The sequence below is a fragment of the Babylonia areolata genome, chromosome 31, assembly GCF_041734735.1.
Source record: "Babylonia areolata isolate BAREFJ2019XMU chromosome 31, ASM4173473v1, whole genome shotgun sequence".
Taxonomy (NCBI): Eukaryota; Metazoa; Mollusca; class Gastropoda; order Neogastropoda; family Buccinidae; genus Babylonia; species Babylonia areolata.
In genome coordinates this window covers 21,945,057-21,963,887 of record NC_134906.1, presented here as the reverse complement: position 1 = coordinate 21,963,887, position 18,831 = coordinate 21,945,057, and the positions used below count along the sequence as shown (strand labels likewise).

Genomic DNA, 18,831 nt, shown 5'->3' with positions numbered 1-18,831 from the left:
CCATGTCAGCGTTCGGTGGGTTATGGAAACAAGAACATACCCAGCATGCACACCCCTCGAAAGCGGAGTATGGCTGCCTACATGGCGGGTTAAAAACGGTCATACACGTAAAAGCCCACTCACGTATATACGAGTGAACGTGGGAGTTGAAGCCCACGAACGCAGAAGAAGAAGAAGAAGAAGAATGAACTTCCTCTTTCTCTTCTTCAGGTCTCCGCACTCAGCTCTTTCAAGTCTGGCCTTAAAACCCACCTCTTCCCAAAATAGCCTCCCTTCCCTGCCTCTTCCTTGACTTCAGTTTCTTCAGTTTTAGAGTTTTGCATCCGTGTGAGAGACTGGTATGAAAGCGCTTAGATTTGTCTCTGCACATGATTCAACGATATATAAATACTATTATCATTATCAGGCATCTGCTTAGCAGACGGGATAATTATAACTTGTATAGGGATTTGTATCTGTATTTCTCTTTTTATCACAACAGATTTCTCTGTGTGAAATTCCGGCTGCTCTCCCCAGGGAGAGCGCGTTGCTACACTACAGCGCCACCCATTTTTTTTTGTATTTTTCCTGCATGCAGTTTTTGTACTTGTTTTTCCTATCAAAGTGGATTTTTCTACAGAATTTTGCCAGAAACAACCCTTTTGTTGCTGTGGGTTCTTTTACGTGCGCTAAGTGCATGCTAGCACACGGGACCTCGGTTTATCATCTCATCCGAATGACTAGCCGTCCAGACCACCACTCAAGGTGTAGTGGAGGGGGGAGAAAATATCTGCGGCTGAGCCGTGATTCGAACCAGCGCGCTCAGATTCTCTCGCTTCCTAGGCGGACGCGTTACCTCCAGGCCATCACTCCGCAACGGATGCAGCGATTCCTCCTGGAGAAAAGTGACAATGAAACGGGAGTCATGGAGCGGAAAAGGCTCGGCACTGACCCGCTGTTTTCGGCAGTCCTCTGGCGCTTGCAGGGCGTGTCGCTGTCGGGGGCCTCCTTACCCTCCTCCTCCCGCTTCTTTCCCGCGCCGGCCTTGCCTCCCTTTCTCTGCTCCGCTCCTGCGCCCCTCTTTCGGGAACTGCTGCAACGCACGTCAACACTTCATGGTAACAATAATGATAATAATGATGATGATGATGATAATAACAATAATGATAATGATAATAATAATAATGATGATCATGATGATAAAAATAATGATAATGATAATAATAATAAAGATGATGATGATGATGATAATCATAATAATAATAATAATAACAACAACAATAATAATAATAATGATGATGATAATAATAATAATAATGATAATAATGATGATGATGATGATGATGATGATAATAATAATAATAATATTAATTACAACAACGATGATTATATCAATAATAATAATAATAATAATAACAACAATAATGATGATATCAATGATTTAATTTATAACTTCTGCAAGGTTCTACATAATAAAAAAAAAAAAAAAAAAGTAGAAAAATATTTAATCCATTACTTCATCAACGTTCTACATGGCATAATCATCATCAAGCAAGGGTCTACATAGTACTACTCCTACTACTACTACTGATTTGATCTTAACTTCAGCAGGGTTCTAAATGATGATAACAAAAACAACAAGAACAACAACAACAACAATAATAAAACAATTATGATAATTAAAACAAATGATGATGATGATAATAATAATAATAATAACAATAACAACAACAACAATAAGAAGAAGAAGAATGATTTAATTCATGACCATGGTATGGCTCTGAACCAATCAACACTGAGAAGAAAAAAAGACATGCACACATTGCCTATTAAACTATAAAGCAGAGATGGAAAGGACAGGTAACTTGACAGACAGACAGACAGAAAGACAGAGAGACAGACACAGAGAGAGAGAGACAGCCAGAGACAAAGAGACAGAGAGACAGACAGAGAGAGAGAGACAGAGACAGAGAGAGAGACAGAGACAGAGAGAAAAATAGAGAGACAGAGAGAGAGAGACAGAGACAGACAGATAGAGAGACAGAGACAGAGAGAGAGACAGCGAGCAACACAGAAAGAGACACAGAGAGAGAGACAGAGACAGACAGACAGACAGACAGACAGACACACACACACACACACACACACACTGCCTATTAAACTATAAAGCAGAGATGGAAAGGACAGGTAACGAGACAGACAGACAGAAAGAGAGACAGACAGAGAGACAGACAGAGAGAGAGACAGCCAGAGACAGAGAGACAGACAGAGACAGACACAGAGAGAGAGAGACAGAGAGACAAATAGAGAGAGACAGAGAGAGAGAGAGAGACAGAGACAGACACAGAGAGAGACAGAGACAGAGAGAGAGAGACAGAGACACAGAGAGAGACAGAGACACAGAGAGAGAGACAGCGAGCGACACAGAAAGAGACACAGAGACAGAGAGAGACAGACACACACACACACACACAGAGACAAAGAGAGAGAGAGAACTGAGGAAGGGACAAAGGGCAAGGTGTGTGTGTGTGTGTGTGTGTGTGTGAGACGATAAACCAGGGTCCCGTGTGCAGCATGCACTTAGCGCGCATAAAAGAACCCATGGCAACAAAAGGGTTGTTCCTGGCAAAACTCTGTAGAAAAATCCACTTCAATAGGAAAAACAAATAAAACTGCACCACGCAGGAAAAAAAAAAAAAAAAAAAAAAAAAGGGTGGCGCTGTAGTGTAGCGATGCGCTCTCCCTGGGGACGAGCAGCCCGAATTTCATACAGAGAAATCTGTTGTGATAAAAAGAAATACAAATACAATTTTTTTATTTTTTTTATCCCTTTTTATTACTGCACATAAATACCTGGATTTTATCTGCACCTGTTGTTGACCGTTCGTCAACGTTGGTGCCCCGTTGGTACCTGCACAACAACCAACAGGCACTGACAACATCAACAAACAAAATAAAGAGATTTTGGGGGACTGTACCGATGTTCAAAAACGCGGAAAACTGTTGTGGTCTTGTTCATTCAGTTATCCTTGCGCACCACAGCAAATCACCCACGACTGTAACACATTCAATGAATGCACCTCACTCACAAAACAATAGAATAAGGTAAAAATTAACAGAAGCCAGGAGATGGGGAGGCGAGGGGAGGGGGGAGGGGGCGGGAGGAGGACAGGGGGGGGAGATAGGAACTTCAGATAATAATTACATGATTTACAGTTAAGAATTTAAAAAAGATTTACAGATACAAATTAAAAACATGTCGAAGGATTTACAGATACAAATTAAAAACATATCTTAAGGATTTACAGATACAAATTAAAAACATATCTCTACCACATAAAAAAAACCCAAACACCATATCAATACTTCTGCATATGACAAAGTATAAATCATAACACAACCTACAAAACAAGAGAGACAAGGCCTTCAAGACTCACTTGTGATACACTTAAAAAAAAAAGAAAAAAAAGAAGAAAAAATCCTAGCTTTTTATGTATTGAGTATAATTTCAAAATGTAATGTTTAAGATGAGAAAGATCAGTTTCAAGCAAATTAAGTCCCCTAGCATTAATTACAGAGTAATTTCCATTTTTTACTGACTGCACCAAAACGTTTCCAAAATAAATAAAACTTCCATGATTAGCAAAAAATGATAATAATGACTGCTCTTCTTGTTGGGTCAGAATATCAGATCAAAGTGCCAAGTTTAGATAATACAAAAAATATAAATATAACAGTGAATGCAGTTTGCATACAATTAGGCTTCATTTATTATTTTTTGTGCCCATCCCAGAGGTGCAATATTGTTTTAAACAAGATGACTGGAAAGAACTGAATTTTTCCTATTTTTATGCCTAATTTGGTGTCAACTGACAAAGTATTTGTAGAGAAATGTCAATGTTAAAGTTCACCACGGACACACAGACACACACAGACGCACACACAGACAACCGAACACCGGGTTAAAACATAGACTCACTTTGTTTACACAAGTGAGTCAATAAAGAGATTTTGGGGACTGAACCGATGTTCAAAAACTCAGAAAACTGTTGTGGTCTTGTTCATTCAGTTATCCTTGTGCACCACAGCAAATCACCCACGACTGTAACACATTCAATGAATGCACCTCACTCATAAAACAATAGAATAAGGTAAAAATAACGGAAGAAAGGAGATGGGGAAGCGAGGGGAGGGGGGAGGGGCCGGGAGGAGGACAGGGGGGGGAGATAGGAACTTCAGATAATAATTACATGATTTACAGTTAAGAATTTAAAAAGGATTTACAGATACAAATTAAAAACATGTCGAAGGATTTACAGATACAAATTAAAAACATATCTTTAGGATTTACAGATACAAATTAAAAACATATCTCTACCACATAAAAAAAACCCAAACACCATATCAATACTTCTGCATATGACAAAGTATAAATCATAACACAACCTACAAAACAAGAGAGACAAGGCCTTCAAGACTCACTTGTGATACACTTAAAAAAAAAAAGAAAAGCTTTTTATGTATTGAGTATAATTTCAAAATGTAATGTTTAAGATGAGAGAGATCAGTTTCAAGCAAATTAAGTCCCCTAGCACTAATTACAGAGTAATTTCCATTTTTTACTGACTGCACCAAAACGTTTCCAAAATAAATAAAACTTCCATGATTAGCAAAAAATGATAATAATGACTGCTCTTCTTGTTGGGTCAGAATATCAGATCAAAGTGCCAAGTTTAGATAATACAAAAAATATAAATATAACAGTGAATGCAGTTTGCATACAATTAGGCTTCATTTATTATTTTTTGTGCCCATCCCAGAGGTGCAATATTGTTTTAAACAAGATGTCTGGAAAGAACTGAATTTTTCCTATCTTTATGCCTAATTTGGTGTCAACTGACAAAGTATTTGCAGAGAAAATGTCAATGTTAACGTTCACCACGGACACACAGACACACACAGACGCACACACAGACAACCGAACACCGGGTTAAAACATAGACTCACTTTGTTTACACAAGTGAGTCAATAAAGAGATTTTGGGGACTGAACCGATGTTCAAAAACTCAGAAAACTGTTGTGGTCTTGTTCATTCAGTTATCCTTGCACAGCACAGCAAATCACCCACGACTGAAACACATTCAATGAATGCACCTCACTCACAAAACAACAGAATAAGGTAAAAATAACAGAAGCAAGGAGATGGGGAGGCGAGGGGAGGGGGGAGGGGGCGGGAGGAGGACAGGGGGGGAGATAGGAACTTCAGATAATAATTACATGATTTACAGTTAAGAATTTAAAAAGGATTTACAGATACAAATTAAAAACATGTCTAAGGATTTACAGATACAAATTAAAAACATATCTTTAGGATTTACAGATACAAATTAAATTAAAAACATGTCTAAGAATTTACAGATACAAATTAAAAACATATCTTTAGGATTTACAGATACAAATTAAAAACATGTCTAAGAATTTACAGATACAAATTAAAAACATATCTTAAGGATTTACAGATACAAATTAAAAACATATCTCTACCACATAAAAAACCCCAAACACCATATCAATACTTCTGCATATGACAAAGTATAAATCATAATACAACCTACAAACCAAGAGAGGCAAGGCCTTCAAGACTCACTTGTGATACACTTAAAAAAAAAAAAAATCCAAGCTTTTTATGTATTGAGTATAATTTCAAAATGTAATGTTTAAGATGAGAAAGATCAGTTTCAAGCAAATTAAGTCCCCTAGCATTAATTACAGAGTAATTTCCATTTTTTTTACTATCTGCACCAAAACGTTTGCAAAATAAATAAAAATTCCATGCTTAGCAAAAGAAGTTCCTGTTTGAACAAAAAAGGATAATAATGACTGCTCTTGTTGTTGGGTCAGAATATCAGATCAAAGTGCCAAGTTTAGAGAATACAAAAAATATAAATATAACAGTAAATGCAGTTTGCATATAATTAAGCTTCATTCTTTATTTTTCTGTGCCCATCCCAGAGGCGCAATATTGTTTTAAACAAGATGTCTGGAAAGAACTGAATTTTTCCTATTTTTATGCCTAATTTGGTGTCAACTGACAAAGTATTTGCAGAGAAAATGTCAATGTTAAAGTTTACCACAGACACACAGACACACACAGACAGACAACCGAACACCGGGTTAAAACATAGACTCACTTTGTTTACACAAGTGAGTCAAAAATAAAGAGATTTTGGGGACTGAACCAATGTTCAAAAACGCAGAGAACTGTTGTGGTCTTGTTCATTCAGTTATCCTTGCGCACCACAGCAAATCACCCACGACTGCAACACATTCAATGAATGCACCTCACTCACAAAACAATAGAATAAGGTAAAAATAACAGAAGCCAGGAGATGGGGAGGCGAGGGGATGGGGGAGGAGGCGGGAGGAGGATAGCAAAAAAGAAATAAAACTGCACGCTGGAAAAAAAAAAAAAAAAAAAAAGGGTCATGCTGTAGTGTAGTGATGCGCTCTCCCTGTCCCTAGGGAGAGCAGCACAAATTTCACACAAAGGAATCTGTTGTGATAAAAAGAAATGCAAATACATAATCTCTCTTTCTCTCACACTCTCTCCATTTGTCTCTCTCACTTTGAACTCTCCGTCCCACCTCTCTTTCTCTCTAAGTGGTTTCAGACTGAGCCCTCGTTACTCTCCCCTTGTCCGATGTGCGGTCATTCAAGGGAGGATGAATTGCATTTTTTGTTTAGTTGTAAAGCTTATGACGATATTCGAGAAAAATGTGTTGTATTTAAAACAAATTCAGCAAAGAATGAAGATATTTTTGGAGTGCTTAATCTAAATCAGGAAACTTTGCTACAGTCACTTGCAAAATATATTGCAGAAGCGAATAACATGCGACGAAAAAAAACTCAACAATAATAAAATAGTATCAGGTGTTGCTCATTGTGAAAAGTGAAATCTGTGTTGTCATTCTCATATGGAAAATATTTATGTTATACATTTATATATGTTTTTGTTTTTATTTCTCACTACATGTCATTACTTTGAATGGATGGTCGAACTGCACTTTGTTGCACAGATTGATTGATTTCGTTTTGGCTTTGGTTTTCATCAATATTATTACTATTGATGCATGTTGTTATTTGTATTATGAACCCCCATGTCATTAGGGCTGTAAAGCTATTGACATTAAAGTGTTCAGTGTTCAGTGTTCTCTCCCCATCTTCACCACCTGTTTCGCTCTCTACATTCACGCCCACGTCCCTAACCAGCCTCACCTCTGGATCTTCTCTTGTTCCGGACCCGAGCGACTTTGGATTCGATGGTCGGAGAGACTGTGGCCCTTGGCTCTGCGGTTGTCGGGGAGTCTACTGCCTTTGGCTCTGCTGCCGCTGGAGCATCTGTCGCCTTTAGCTCTGCTACTGTCGGAGATTCTGCTGCCTTTGCCTCTGCAGCTGTCGCAGTGCCTGTCGTTTTGGGCTCTGCTATTGTCGGAGATTCTGCTGCTTTTCCCTTAACCGCTGTCGGAGTGTCTGTCGTCCCTGGCTCTGCTGCTGTCTGCAAGTGGTCAGGCAGTACAAACTGAACACCTCTCTCCTGACACGTTTCAGTTGCAGTTTCTCAAAAGGGAGGACGGTGGCAGAAGGGTTAAGACGCTCATCTGCCGATACACAGAGTCCGTGAGGGTGTGGGTTCGAATCCCACTCTCGCCCTTTCTCCCAAGTTTGACTGGAAAATCAGACTGAGCGTCTAGTCTTTCGGATGAGACAAAAAAAAAAAAAAAAAAAAAAAAAAAAAACGAGGTCCCGTGTGCAGCACTCAGTGTTCTGATAAAGAACCCATGGCAACCAAAGTGTTGTCCTCTGGCAAAATTCTGAAGAAGAAATCCACTCTGATAGGCACACAAATATATAAGCATGCACTCAAGGCCTGACAGAGTGCACTGGGTTATGCTGCTGGTCAGAAATCTCCTTGCAGATGTGGTGTAGCAGGTATGGATTTGTCCGAACACAGTGACGCCTCCTTGAGAAACTGAAACTGACCTCAAAGGTGTCACTGCATTCAGACAAAATCCACACCAGCCAGGCAGATGCCTGACCTGCAGCACAACCCAATGCGCTTAGTCAGGCCTTGAGTGTGTGTAAGTGTGAAGGCATGTTAGTATGTCCGAACAGAATTCTATGTTAGAAAATAAGAAATATCTCAATGCTTATGCAATTTTGTTTTTTGTGCAGTTGATATCTAATGTCAGCATGTGTGCGTCTGTGTTTGTGTGTGTGTGTGTGTCCGTAAGGGAGGGACATCTATATATATATATATATGTGTGTGTGTGTGCGTGTGTGTGTGTGTGCGTGTGTGTGTGTGTATGCGTGCGCGCGCGCGCGTGTGTATGTGTGCGTGTGCATGTGCGTGTGTGTTCTATGAAATGCATTTTGTTTTTATCTAAGCCTTATTTACTTCATAGCTTTTATAATCTGATTCATCTCTTAAGCGTGCTTTTTCATTCATTTGTACACACTGGATGTTTTCCATTGTCAGATAGTAGTTGATGTGTTTTCTAAGGCATGTTTATAGTCAACTGGATGATGTAAGGCACTTTGAGCAGCACTGGTGCTGGATATCGCGCCATAGAAAAACTATGTATTGCTATTATTATTATTATTATTATTATTCACATCTGTCAGCCCTTCAGTGCACGTGAATGTACTTGTGTGCCAAATCAGAGTGGATTTCTTCCACAGAATTTTGCTGGAGGACAACACTTACGTTGCCAAGGGTTGGTTTGTTTTTTTTCCAATGTGCTGGCTAAGTGTGCGTTACACACAGGACGACAAGTATCAACTGCTCTGAGTATGCTGCTGTGACATGCCAACCAAATTTAAGATACATCAGCGGAAATGGAAAAAAACAAGAAACACACACACACACACACACACAAAATGGTTTGATATATCCATCTTCTAATACTTTCAATGTCATATCTGTCTACAAATATCAATATTCCATCTGCAGAAATGGAACAACAACAACAACAACAATAACAATCATAATAATAACAATAATAATAACACCATCACTGCTACAACTACTGCTACTATACATTATCATATGTACTAACCCTTCACACATGTACACATGGACACCTGATAAGAATGAGTTAACTCACTGAACCTGTGTGGCTGAGCATTGCTCGGACTTCAAAATTTCTTTCACTGAAAGTTTCTATGCTCCTACATATGTGACACAGCACACAAAAACCCAGCTAAAGTGAGAATTTATCATTAATTTTTCTATATATATGTACTGTCAGAAAGTTTAAAAAATACAGATTAACATAAAAAAACGGAGTTGATCTATTATAGTTTTTCATCCATAAATTTTTCAAAGTTGGCATGCCCGAAAAGAACAAATGAAGAAATTTGGCTCATGAAAAAAAAACATACATTTGCCTGCTTGTAACTTTAGAACAAGAATTATCTTGAACATGTATGTGGTGTCTAAAAATTCAGTTAATATGAGCTCGATCGATAGATGGGCACCCTAGCCGAATGGTTAAAGTGTTGGACTTTCAATCTGAGGGTCCCGGGTTCGAATCACGGTGACGGCGCCTGGTGGGTAAAGGGTGGAGATTTTTACGATCTCTCAGGTCAACATATGTGCAGACCTGCTAGTGCCTGAACCCCCTTTGTGTGTATACGCAAGCACAAGATCAAATACGCATGTTAAAGATCCTGTAATCCATGTCAGCGTTCGGTGGGTTATGGAAACAAGAACATACCCAGCATGCACCACCCTCGAAAGCGGAGTATGGCTGCCTACATGGCGGGGTAAAAATGTGTCATACACGTAAAAAGCCCACTCGCGTACATACGAGTGAACGTGGGAGTCGAAGCCCGCGTACGCAGAAGAAGAAGAAGAAGAGCTCGATCGCCCAATCGGGCCAAGTAGTTTTGTGACCTGTTGTGATTCGACACAAAATGAGAGCGCCAAAGAATCGATAGGCAGACAGAAAATACAAAAAAAAAAACTTAGCCGTATGCCGAGCACAGGAGCAGGAGTCAAGATGGCTGCCTGAAAAAGAGGGCGCTAGTCAGGGATGCAAAGGGGAGGTAACCTACTTCGGGAGGTTATCGGCCATAGTTACTTTCATTTTCTCCGCATCGGCGGGTAGTAGTTTGCACAGGACAGGAATCAGACCCCTGCCAGACTCTGCACTAGTGGGTCACGGTTAAGTATAAGTAATTAAATTAAAAATTTACATGTGATAAAAAAAAACAAAAAAAAACCCAGAAATTTTTGTATTTTCTTTCTTTACTCAAACAAAGTCAGGAACGCCCAGTGGAGGAGTGACGTCAAGCCACGAAAGAGCAGAGCCAACAGCGACAGTGAATGTTCAAATGAGAGACAAAGGCTGCATTTGTGTGGTCATTCCCTCGACTGCTGGGGTCGTTGGGGGGACATGAGGAAGATGTCATAGCTCGTCATGCCGTTCTGTTGGTAGCTGTCGTGAGGAGATCTGGCATCGTCATTTCGGTCCATTCCTTGACGTTGTCGGACCAGCTCTGTCTCTGCCGCCCCCGTCTGCGCCCTCCCTCTACAGTCCCTTGCAGGATGGTCTTGGAGAGGGTGAAATTTTGTATTTTCTTTCTTTACTCAAACAAAGTCAGGAACGCCCAGTGGAGGAGTGACGTCAAGCCACGAAAGAGCAGAGCCAACAGCGACAGTGAATGTTCAAATGAGAGACAAAGGCTGCATTTGTGTTTGAACAAAAAACAAACAAACAAAAAAAAATTCTCGTAATTCTCATCAATCTTTTGATCCGAGATCGAAATAACGTTTACTAACTGCAGTCATTAAGTGTAGCGCCACATCATCGGCTGATGTAATTTCAGAAAAGCCTGGAGCCAAATGCACTGAACATTGTGACTTAAGTGACCAATGTGTGCAGCAGTACCAACAACGCAAGCACCTGAAAACATAAAAAAATACTACAGTTTCAGGTAGTTCTATGCTAAAATGCTTATCGACAGCAGAAAAAAAAAAGACTTGAAAATTTTGAAAAAATTTCTATTTTTCATTACTTTGACCTAAAGTCATGTTTTTGTGCATTGCTAAGAATAACTGCCTGTGACTCAAACAGGGTTTTCATGTGCTGTGTCATAAATGTATAAACCGAAAGCAGAGGAAACTGACTTCTATACTATTTTCGGCTGTGTTAATTTGGAGGAGAAGAGCGGTTGATTTCAGTATATTTTCTGTGTATGACAGGGAAGCTTCCCGAAGCTGTAATTTCCCTAGTGTTGAATGGGTTAAAATGGGTAGACACATATTGTCTTCTTTCAGACATCAGCTGGCACAACAGTCTCTCAGTGATAATCAGTTTCAGTTTCAGTTTCAGCAGCTCAAGGAGGCGTCACTGCGTTCGGACAAATCCATATATGCTACACCACATCTGCCAAGCGGATGCCTGACCAGCAGCGTAACCCAACGCGCTAAGTCAGGCCTTGAGAGAAAAAAAAGAAGATAAATATATAAAGAAAAAGAACTACTACTACTAATAATAATATGTATTAGGCGCAAAAACTTGATGAAGTCAACTATAAACATACAAAAAACAACAACAACAACAACAAATATATATGTATATATATATATATATATATATAAATAACTAAATAAATAACTATATATAATCAAACTGCTCAACCCACCTCTGCTTCTCCGAGTTCCAGGAAAGGCTCCAGAACCTGCCCCACCTTTTTGCAGAATCCTTTCTGCACACAGCAGCAAGAGAAAAAAAACACATCAATGGCGGAACTTTTTTTTTTCTTCTCCTTCTCCAATAAGTAAATCTTCTTCGTTTGTGGGCTACAACTCCCACGTTCACTCGCATGCACACGAGTGGGCTTTTAGGAGTATGACCGTTTTTACCCTGCCATGTAGCCAACAATACTTCGGGGGTTTTTTTTGATGTTTTATGTAGAACTTTAAAGTGCCTCTGATTTCTCCATAAGAGAGAGAGAGAGAGAGAGAGAGAGAGAGAGAGAGAGAGAGAGAGAAAAGTATAAGTGGTGAAATCAACCTGCAAGTATACATAGTTTCAGTCTGAGTGTGGCTTTTTATATTCTGAAAACAATTTAACAACTTTCATTTGTGTGTATGTGTATATGTATAAAATTCATGTGTATATACTTAAGTGTATGTACATGTGCATATGTGTGTGTGTATGTGTGTGTGTGTATGTGTGCGCATGTGTATGTGTGTGTGTGTGTGTGTGTGTGTGTGTGTGAGAAAGAGCGAGAGAGAGACTATCTGTGTGTGTGTGTGTGTGTGTGTGTGTGTGTGTGTGTCTGGTTGTCTATCTGTAAGTGTATACAAGTTTGTATGTGTATATCTAACTTAGTGAGTGCATATGTGTGAGAGCAACTTTCATGTATGAAAGCGTGTGTGTGTGTGTGTGTGTGTGAGATGGGTGACGTGTATGAGTGGGGCGGTGGGGGGTGAGGGTGGGGGGGGGGGGGAGGGGGGTGGGGGGGGGGGTCTGGGTATGTGTGTGCTGAGTGTGCGCAAAAGAGAATTATGTGTTTGCGATTCAGTTGCCCTCCTCTCTCATAATTATCAGCATGTTGCAACCCAGACCATCCTCTTTACTCACTGCCACACACACACACACACACACACACACATGTACACCATGCACACTAACTTGAATGCACGTATATGGCTGACACAAGTCTGGCACTTTATGTTTATTCTAAATTCTCTAAGTGGAGTGATGGCCATCGCTCCACTTTCTGTTCTCTTCTTCTTCTTCTGCATTCGTGGGCTTCAACTCCCACGTTCACTCGTATATACGCGAGTGGGCTTTTTACGTGTATGACTGTTTTTACCCCGCCATGTAGGCAGCCATACTCCACTTTCGGGGGTGTGCATGCTGGGTATGTTCTTGTTTCCATAACCCACCGAACGCTGACATGGATTACAGGATCTTTAACGTGCGTATTTGATCTTATGCTTGCGTATACACACGAAGGGGGTTCAGGCACTGGCAGGTCTGCACATATGTTGTCCTGGGAGATCGTAAAAATCTCCACCCTTTACCCACCAGGCGCCGTCACCGTGATTCGAACCCGTGACCCTCAGATCGAAAGTCCACTGCTTTAACCATTCGGCTATGGCGCCCGTCTTCTGTTCTCAATATGTACACTTACTGGAGTCAGCACCTCTTCCTGAAAATCTGTCTCTGCTTCTCGGAGCAGCCTCCTGGAGGAGTCTGGAAGACATGGCTCCAGCACCTGGCTGGTCTTTCTCCAGTAGCCCTGAAATTCAAACAGAAATGACGGAAGGATCTTTCAGTTTCAGTTTCTCAAGGAGGCGTTTGAACAAATCCATATATGTGTACGCTACGAAACAAATCCATATATGTGTACGCTACATTCCACAACTGCTATACAGCTGCCTGACCAGCCGCATAACCCAACGCTCTCATGTCACGCCCTGCGTGCATGCATGCATGCATACGTTTGTGTACCTACCGTGGTGGATTTCTTCCGCAGAATTCTGCCACCAGAGGACAACAGTTCTGTTGAGATGGGTTCTTTGTCAGTGTGCCAAGTACGGCTAGAAACACAGGACTGTGATCTCTATCATTTCATTCAAATGACTTAACTCTTTCCATACGAACGGCGAAAGAGACGACGTTAACAGCGTTTCACCCCAATTACCATCATCAAAATATTGCAAGCGGAAGGCTCTTATACTGAAGACGTGAATGTTGACAAAGAATACCACAATTCTGATGACGGAAGCTAAAGTTTTGGTCATTCAGACACCCACTGGACATCCGAGGGGTCTGTGTAGAGGAGAAGAGAGGACTGGCCGTACTGAGTGAGTTAACGCTCGATTTTATTTTCCAGTCAAACTTGGAAGAAAGGGCGAGACCGAGATTCGAACCCAGACACCCACCGACACTGTATTGGCACAAAGGCTTTTTAACTCACTCCGGACCAATAGTTTTCTCCCTTGCTTTTCCCTACAAAAATCGCAAAAAATACAAAACATAAAGTAACTGAATGAAAATCGCTGTACTTGACCCACTGACCCCTCTCCTCACGTCGTGTGAACGCCCACCCCCCTCCCTCTTCACTGCTCTCAGAAGCTGAGTCACTATCAGTACCTTCTTGCTGGTTGCTTTCTACACTGTAGATACTTTATTCAACGTCTTCATCATCCTCGTCGATGTCGAAACCTTCAGTCTGAAGCATTTCGATCACTTCAGCAGCAGTAAAAGCTGATGATGGAGAGAGAGACAGAGACAGAGAGAGAGTGCATGTCCAACATGCATGTGTGTCACTGTGTGTTGTGTTTAAGAGTGCATGAGTGAGTGTGTCTGTATGCTAATGTGTATACTAGTGCATACATACCTTTTCTGTAAGGTCTCCTTCCTCATAATCTTTTTTAATTTCCAGCAGTCTGAAAGCAGAAAAGGCTGTCACTGTCAGCAAATTTCAGGGGAATTATAATCTCATCCTCACTAATTAAACTGAGAGTTTCAGTTTCTCAAGATGGCTTCACTGCATTTGGACTAATCTACACACATACACACACTTTTTTTTTCTCAAGGCCTGACAAAGCGCATTGGGTTATGCTGCTGGTCAGGCATGTGCTTGGCAGATGTGGTGCAGCGTATATGGATTTGTCCAAACGCAGTGACGCCTCCTTAAGCTTCTGATACTGATACTGATACACACACACACACACACACACACACACGCTACACCACATCTTGTAGGCAGATGCCTGACAGCAGCATAACCCAACACACTGAGTCAGGCCTGAAGTGCAAGCATGTATACTTGGGTACTTATCAGAGTGGATTCAATAGAATTTTGCCAGAGGACAGCCCTTTTGTTGCCATGGGTTCTTCTTCTTCTTCTGCATTCACTCGTATGCACACGAGTGGGCTTTTACATGTATGACCGTTTTTACCCTGCCATGTAGGCAGCCATACTCCGCTTTCGGGGGTGTGCATGCTGGGTATGTTCTTGTTTTCATAACCCACCGAACGCTGACATGGATTACAGGATCTTTAACGTACGTATTTGATCTTCTGCTTGGATATACACACGAAGAGGGTTCAGGCACTAGCAGGTCTGTACATATGTTGACCTGGGAGATCGTCACCGTGATTCGAACCCGGGACCCTCAGATTGACAGTCCAACGCTTTAACCACTCGACTATTGCGCCCGTCATGCCATGGGTTCATTTACAGTGCGACAACTTCCTGCTGCACACGGGGCCTCGGTCCATCGTCCTTGTTTTATCATCCCATCCAAGTGACCAGATACTTGTTTTATCTCCCAGTCAAACTTGGGAGAGAGGGATTCAAACCCAGGCCCTCAGGGACACTGTATTGGCAGATAAGTATCTTAGCCACTCTGCCCTCTTCCTCCTATATATACATGTGCACACTGATTCCATTTCTGCTTTTCGCTCATCACTAAAAACTCATCTTTTTTAAAACTTATCTATAAGCACTCTCAGCTTCCTTGTGTCTCCAACACCACCCATGTCAGCTCACTTTGGATGTATGTAGAGTGGGAAAGGGAGAGTGTGATTGGGAGTGGAGGTGGGGAGGGAGGGCAGGGGCGAGGGGTAGGAGGGGTTTTGAGAAAGAGTGGTCATGAATGTTTTACGTAACTTGTAATATTTTTCTTTCATGTAAAGCGCCCTGAGCTCTTAGAGAGAAAGGGCGCTATATAAATGTACATTATTATTATCATAGTATTATTATTATTATTATTAAATATGACATTTATATTTCATGTCATGTGAACTGAGATCCTGAAGACACTGGATCTCAGTTTTGCAAATCAATGAATCAATGAGTTTTTATGAATATATATATTGTCTATTGTGGAATTAGAACATAAACAGATCAATATAAAACCCTACAAACTATCACGGACATGAGAAGCATACAACTATTTACAATGTAAACTATCTAATGCTAATAAGAATGTTTTCACTTTTAGTTTTTTTAACAGTGCTTGTCTGTGTTGAATTTCAATTCTCAGCAGGTACTGTGCAAATGCTACTGAAATATATATATGACCAGCGTGTCTTTCTATCACAATTCATAATACAGATGTGTGAAAGAGCAAGTCTTGTTATCATGTATCTATTATCAGCCAAAGGTATAAAATGGGGTTAAGACACAAAATGAATGAATGTAGTAAACAAGTGAGGTGTTTTTCTGCTTACAGAAAATTGTGAGGGGGTGGGAGGGTGGGAGAGGGAAAAGGGGTGCTTGCTTGTCAATGTGCTTGCATGCAAGTCGTGTGTTCTTGCCAATCCACTGCATTGTCAGTGTGTGTAAATGGTTGTTTATTTAACACTTAGTTGGAATGTTTTTGTGTGTCTACACATTCTTATATTTCTTTTGTTGTTGTTTTTTGTGTACTTTTGTGAAAAAATCAATTTAAAGAAATGAAATAATAAAACAATTCATAACATTTTTCAATGTATGTTGTGCAGTACAAACTGTAACTATCTTAGCCATTCAAATTAGTGAAACACTTCAAACTGGCTAAAATAAGAAACAACATTATGAACAGATTTCCAACACAGTTTGCCCGATAATCTCATCCACAATGAAGGGTATCTAAATATATTGTGAAAAGAAATGGCTTGGCTTGAAACTGAAACGTTTTCTTTTAATTGGCATGACTTGAAAGAAAACTATTTTTTGTTTAATTTCACTTTTGATCAAGCAATTTCTTACAAGTTTTGATGTATACTTTTTGTTTTGACTTTTGCTTCTTGGTTTGACTGAACAGGCTGAAAGGAGAGAGAGAGAGAGAGAGAGAGAGAGAGAGAGAGAGAGAGAGAGAGAGAGAGAGAGATGTGGAAATTACTTCAACTGTGCGTGTGTGTGATACTTCAGGGCTTTCCCCTTATTGCTTCCAAAAGCAGGAAACATGATTTTAATTCTCTATCTTCTACCCAGCCATGTTTTACCAAGGGAACACTTTTCTTGTGAGGGGCTGCCTGTGAGGAACTGCTCGTGCTAGCTGCTCGTGGGGACCAGTGGTCAGTGTCCAGCCTATGGCACTGGCTGTCCGGCCTGCCAGCATCCCTTGCAGCCCCATATATATATTGAGCCAACACTGTGGGTTTCCTTGCTTGGTTATACACAGCTCAGTAGAAGAGAGAGTATTGCAAATACCCATGCATGTAAGCTATCGCACAACAGTGCAGAAATTCTAATTTTATGTCGTTACACTTTAAAATCTTTCAGTTCATTTACTTTGTGAGGTTAAAATAAGTCGGCAGATATTCAGATCTAGAATAAAACTGCATGTAGCACACAGGTAATGGTATTAATATATTTGTGCATCCGTGTTCAGCATATAAGTATGACTGCATTGGCATTTGTCATGCATGTGTGTAGTCTGTTGACCAATACAGTATGCTATGTGTTATTGTGTTGCCTGTGTTGATGTATATATAATGTGTGTCTCTTGGTATATTTCATGTGGTATACCATGTGCTTTTGTGTTTGTACACACAACAATGGTGCCTACATCATGACATGGAACATAAATATTAAATTCAAATGTGAGAGAGTATATATCTGCCATCAAAGTGTGTGTGTGTGTGTGTGTGTGTGTGTACAATTACTACAATCTATGCAGTCATGCATGTGTGTGTACATCAGTAACAGTGTGTCACTGCGTGTGCATGTGTGTGTGTGTGTGTGTCTGTGTGTGTGCATGTACATAAATGCATGCTCATGTGTGTGTGGGAGGGAGAAGGCAAGGAGAGGGAGGGGTATGTATGTACATCAATGCCTGAAAGAGAGAGAGAGAGAGAGAGAGAGAGAGAGAGAGAGAGAGAGAGAGAGAGAGAGAGAGAGAGAGAGAGAGAGAGAGCGCGTATGCACTGAACATCAATAACGGTTTTTAAATTGTGGGCAATATCCACATTTCTTCCCCTATACTTTTCCGTTTATAAGACGGAAAAAAACTTGTAAACTGGTTAATGGCATTGTAATATACTTTACATTTCTTCCCCTCCACTCTTTGACTGACCTCTTTACGTCTCTTGACGGGGGAAGAAATGTAGTGTATATTAGAATGCTATTTAAGCAAATTTACGATTTTTCCGTCTTGGGAACGAAACTGAATGGAAAGAACACTGGGGAAGAAATGTGGATATTGCCAAAATATGAGCCACCTGCATGAGGACCACAATTTGTAACAAGCACAACAGGAGTTGGATCCACATTTAGAATCTCCATATCGCTCATTACCTTCATAATATAAACCACACGATTTACTTTCTACTTTCAGTTTCGTACCTAACACAAAACATCTGTATAAATCTTGCCCCGACTATCATTCATGTTGTTCACGAGATCAAAAACATCTGTTTCACTCTTCCATTTAGGATGTAACACGTTCTTTACGAATGCCAGTGTTGTTTCCAAAACATGTATTTTCGATGGAAAAAATAAAAACAAATAAAATATGACCAACAAACAGAACTTTCAAACTAACGGGAAGACAAGGAATAAAATGACTACCCGACACTTGATAAGATTATTCACAATAAAAGGCCAGTCATGCATTTAATATACACGATACCTACACACACCTTTTTCTAGTCTCCTGTGAAAGTTCCATCATTCCGATTCTTGACGCTGTTTAGCTCAGTCGTGACACAGGAGTCGTCGACATGACTATTGTGGACATTTTACGAAGTTTCGCGCGATGCTCGAGGCTACACACCACAAATATTTTCTTTTGCAGTTATCGTTCGTTGTTACACGGGCTGGCACGGGTCATGCTCT

General features: G+C 40.5%; 1 protein-coding gene and 1 long non-coding RNA gene across 2 annotated transcripts in view; both read right to left on the bottom strand.

Annotated features, from left to right (window-relative positions):
• Positions 1-9,164, bottom strand: part of LOC143276047 (DNA (cytosine-5)-methyltransferase 1-like) — a 97,783-nt gene extending 88,619 nt beyond the window's left edge. The window contains exons 1-4 of the mRNA XM_076580434.1: positions 9,144-9,164; positions 7,255-7,534; positions 2,833-2,890; positions 932-1,072 (exon numbers count right to left, since the gene is read on the bottom strand). Coding sequence (XP_076436549.1) covers positions 932-1,072; positions 2,833-2,890; positions 7,255-7,534; positions 9,144-9,164 — 500 coding nt within the window. The remainder of the gene's footprint in view (positions 1-931; positions 1,073-2,832; positions 2,891-7,254; positions 7,535-9,143) is intronic.
• A 1,688-nt stretch (positions 9,165-10,852) lies between these two features.
• On the bottom strand, positions 10,853-18,758 carry LOC143276101 (uncharacterized). Its single transcript, XR_013053497.1, has 5 exons — positions 18,636-18,758; positions 14,401-14,449; positions 13,189-13,296; positions 11,689-11,751; positions 10,853-10,946 (listed from the first exon to the last, which is right to left on the bottom strand). It is a non-coding gene; the product is annotated as an uncharacterized LOC143276101 (long non-coding RNA).
• Positions 18,759-18,831: the final 73 nt, after the last annotated feature.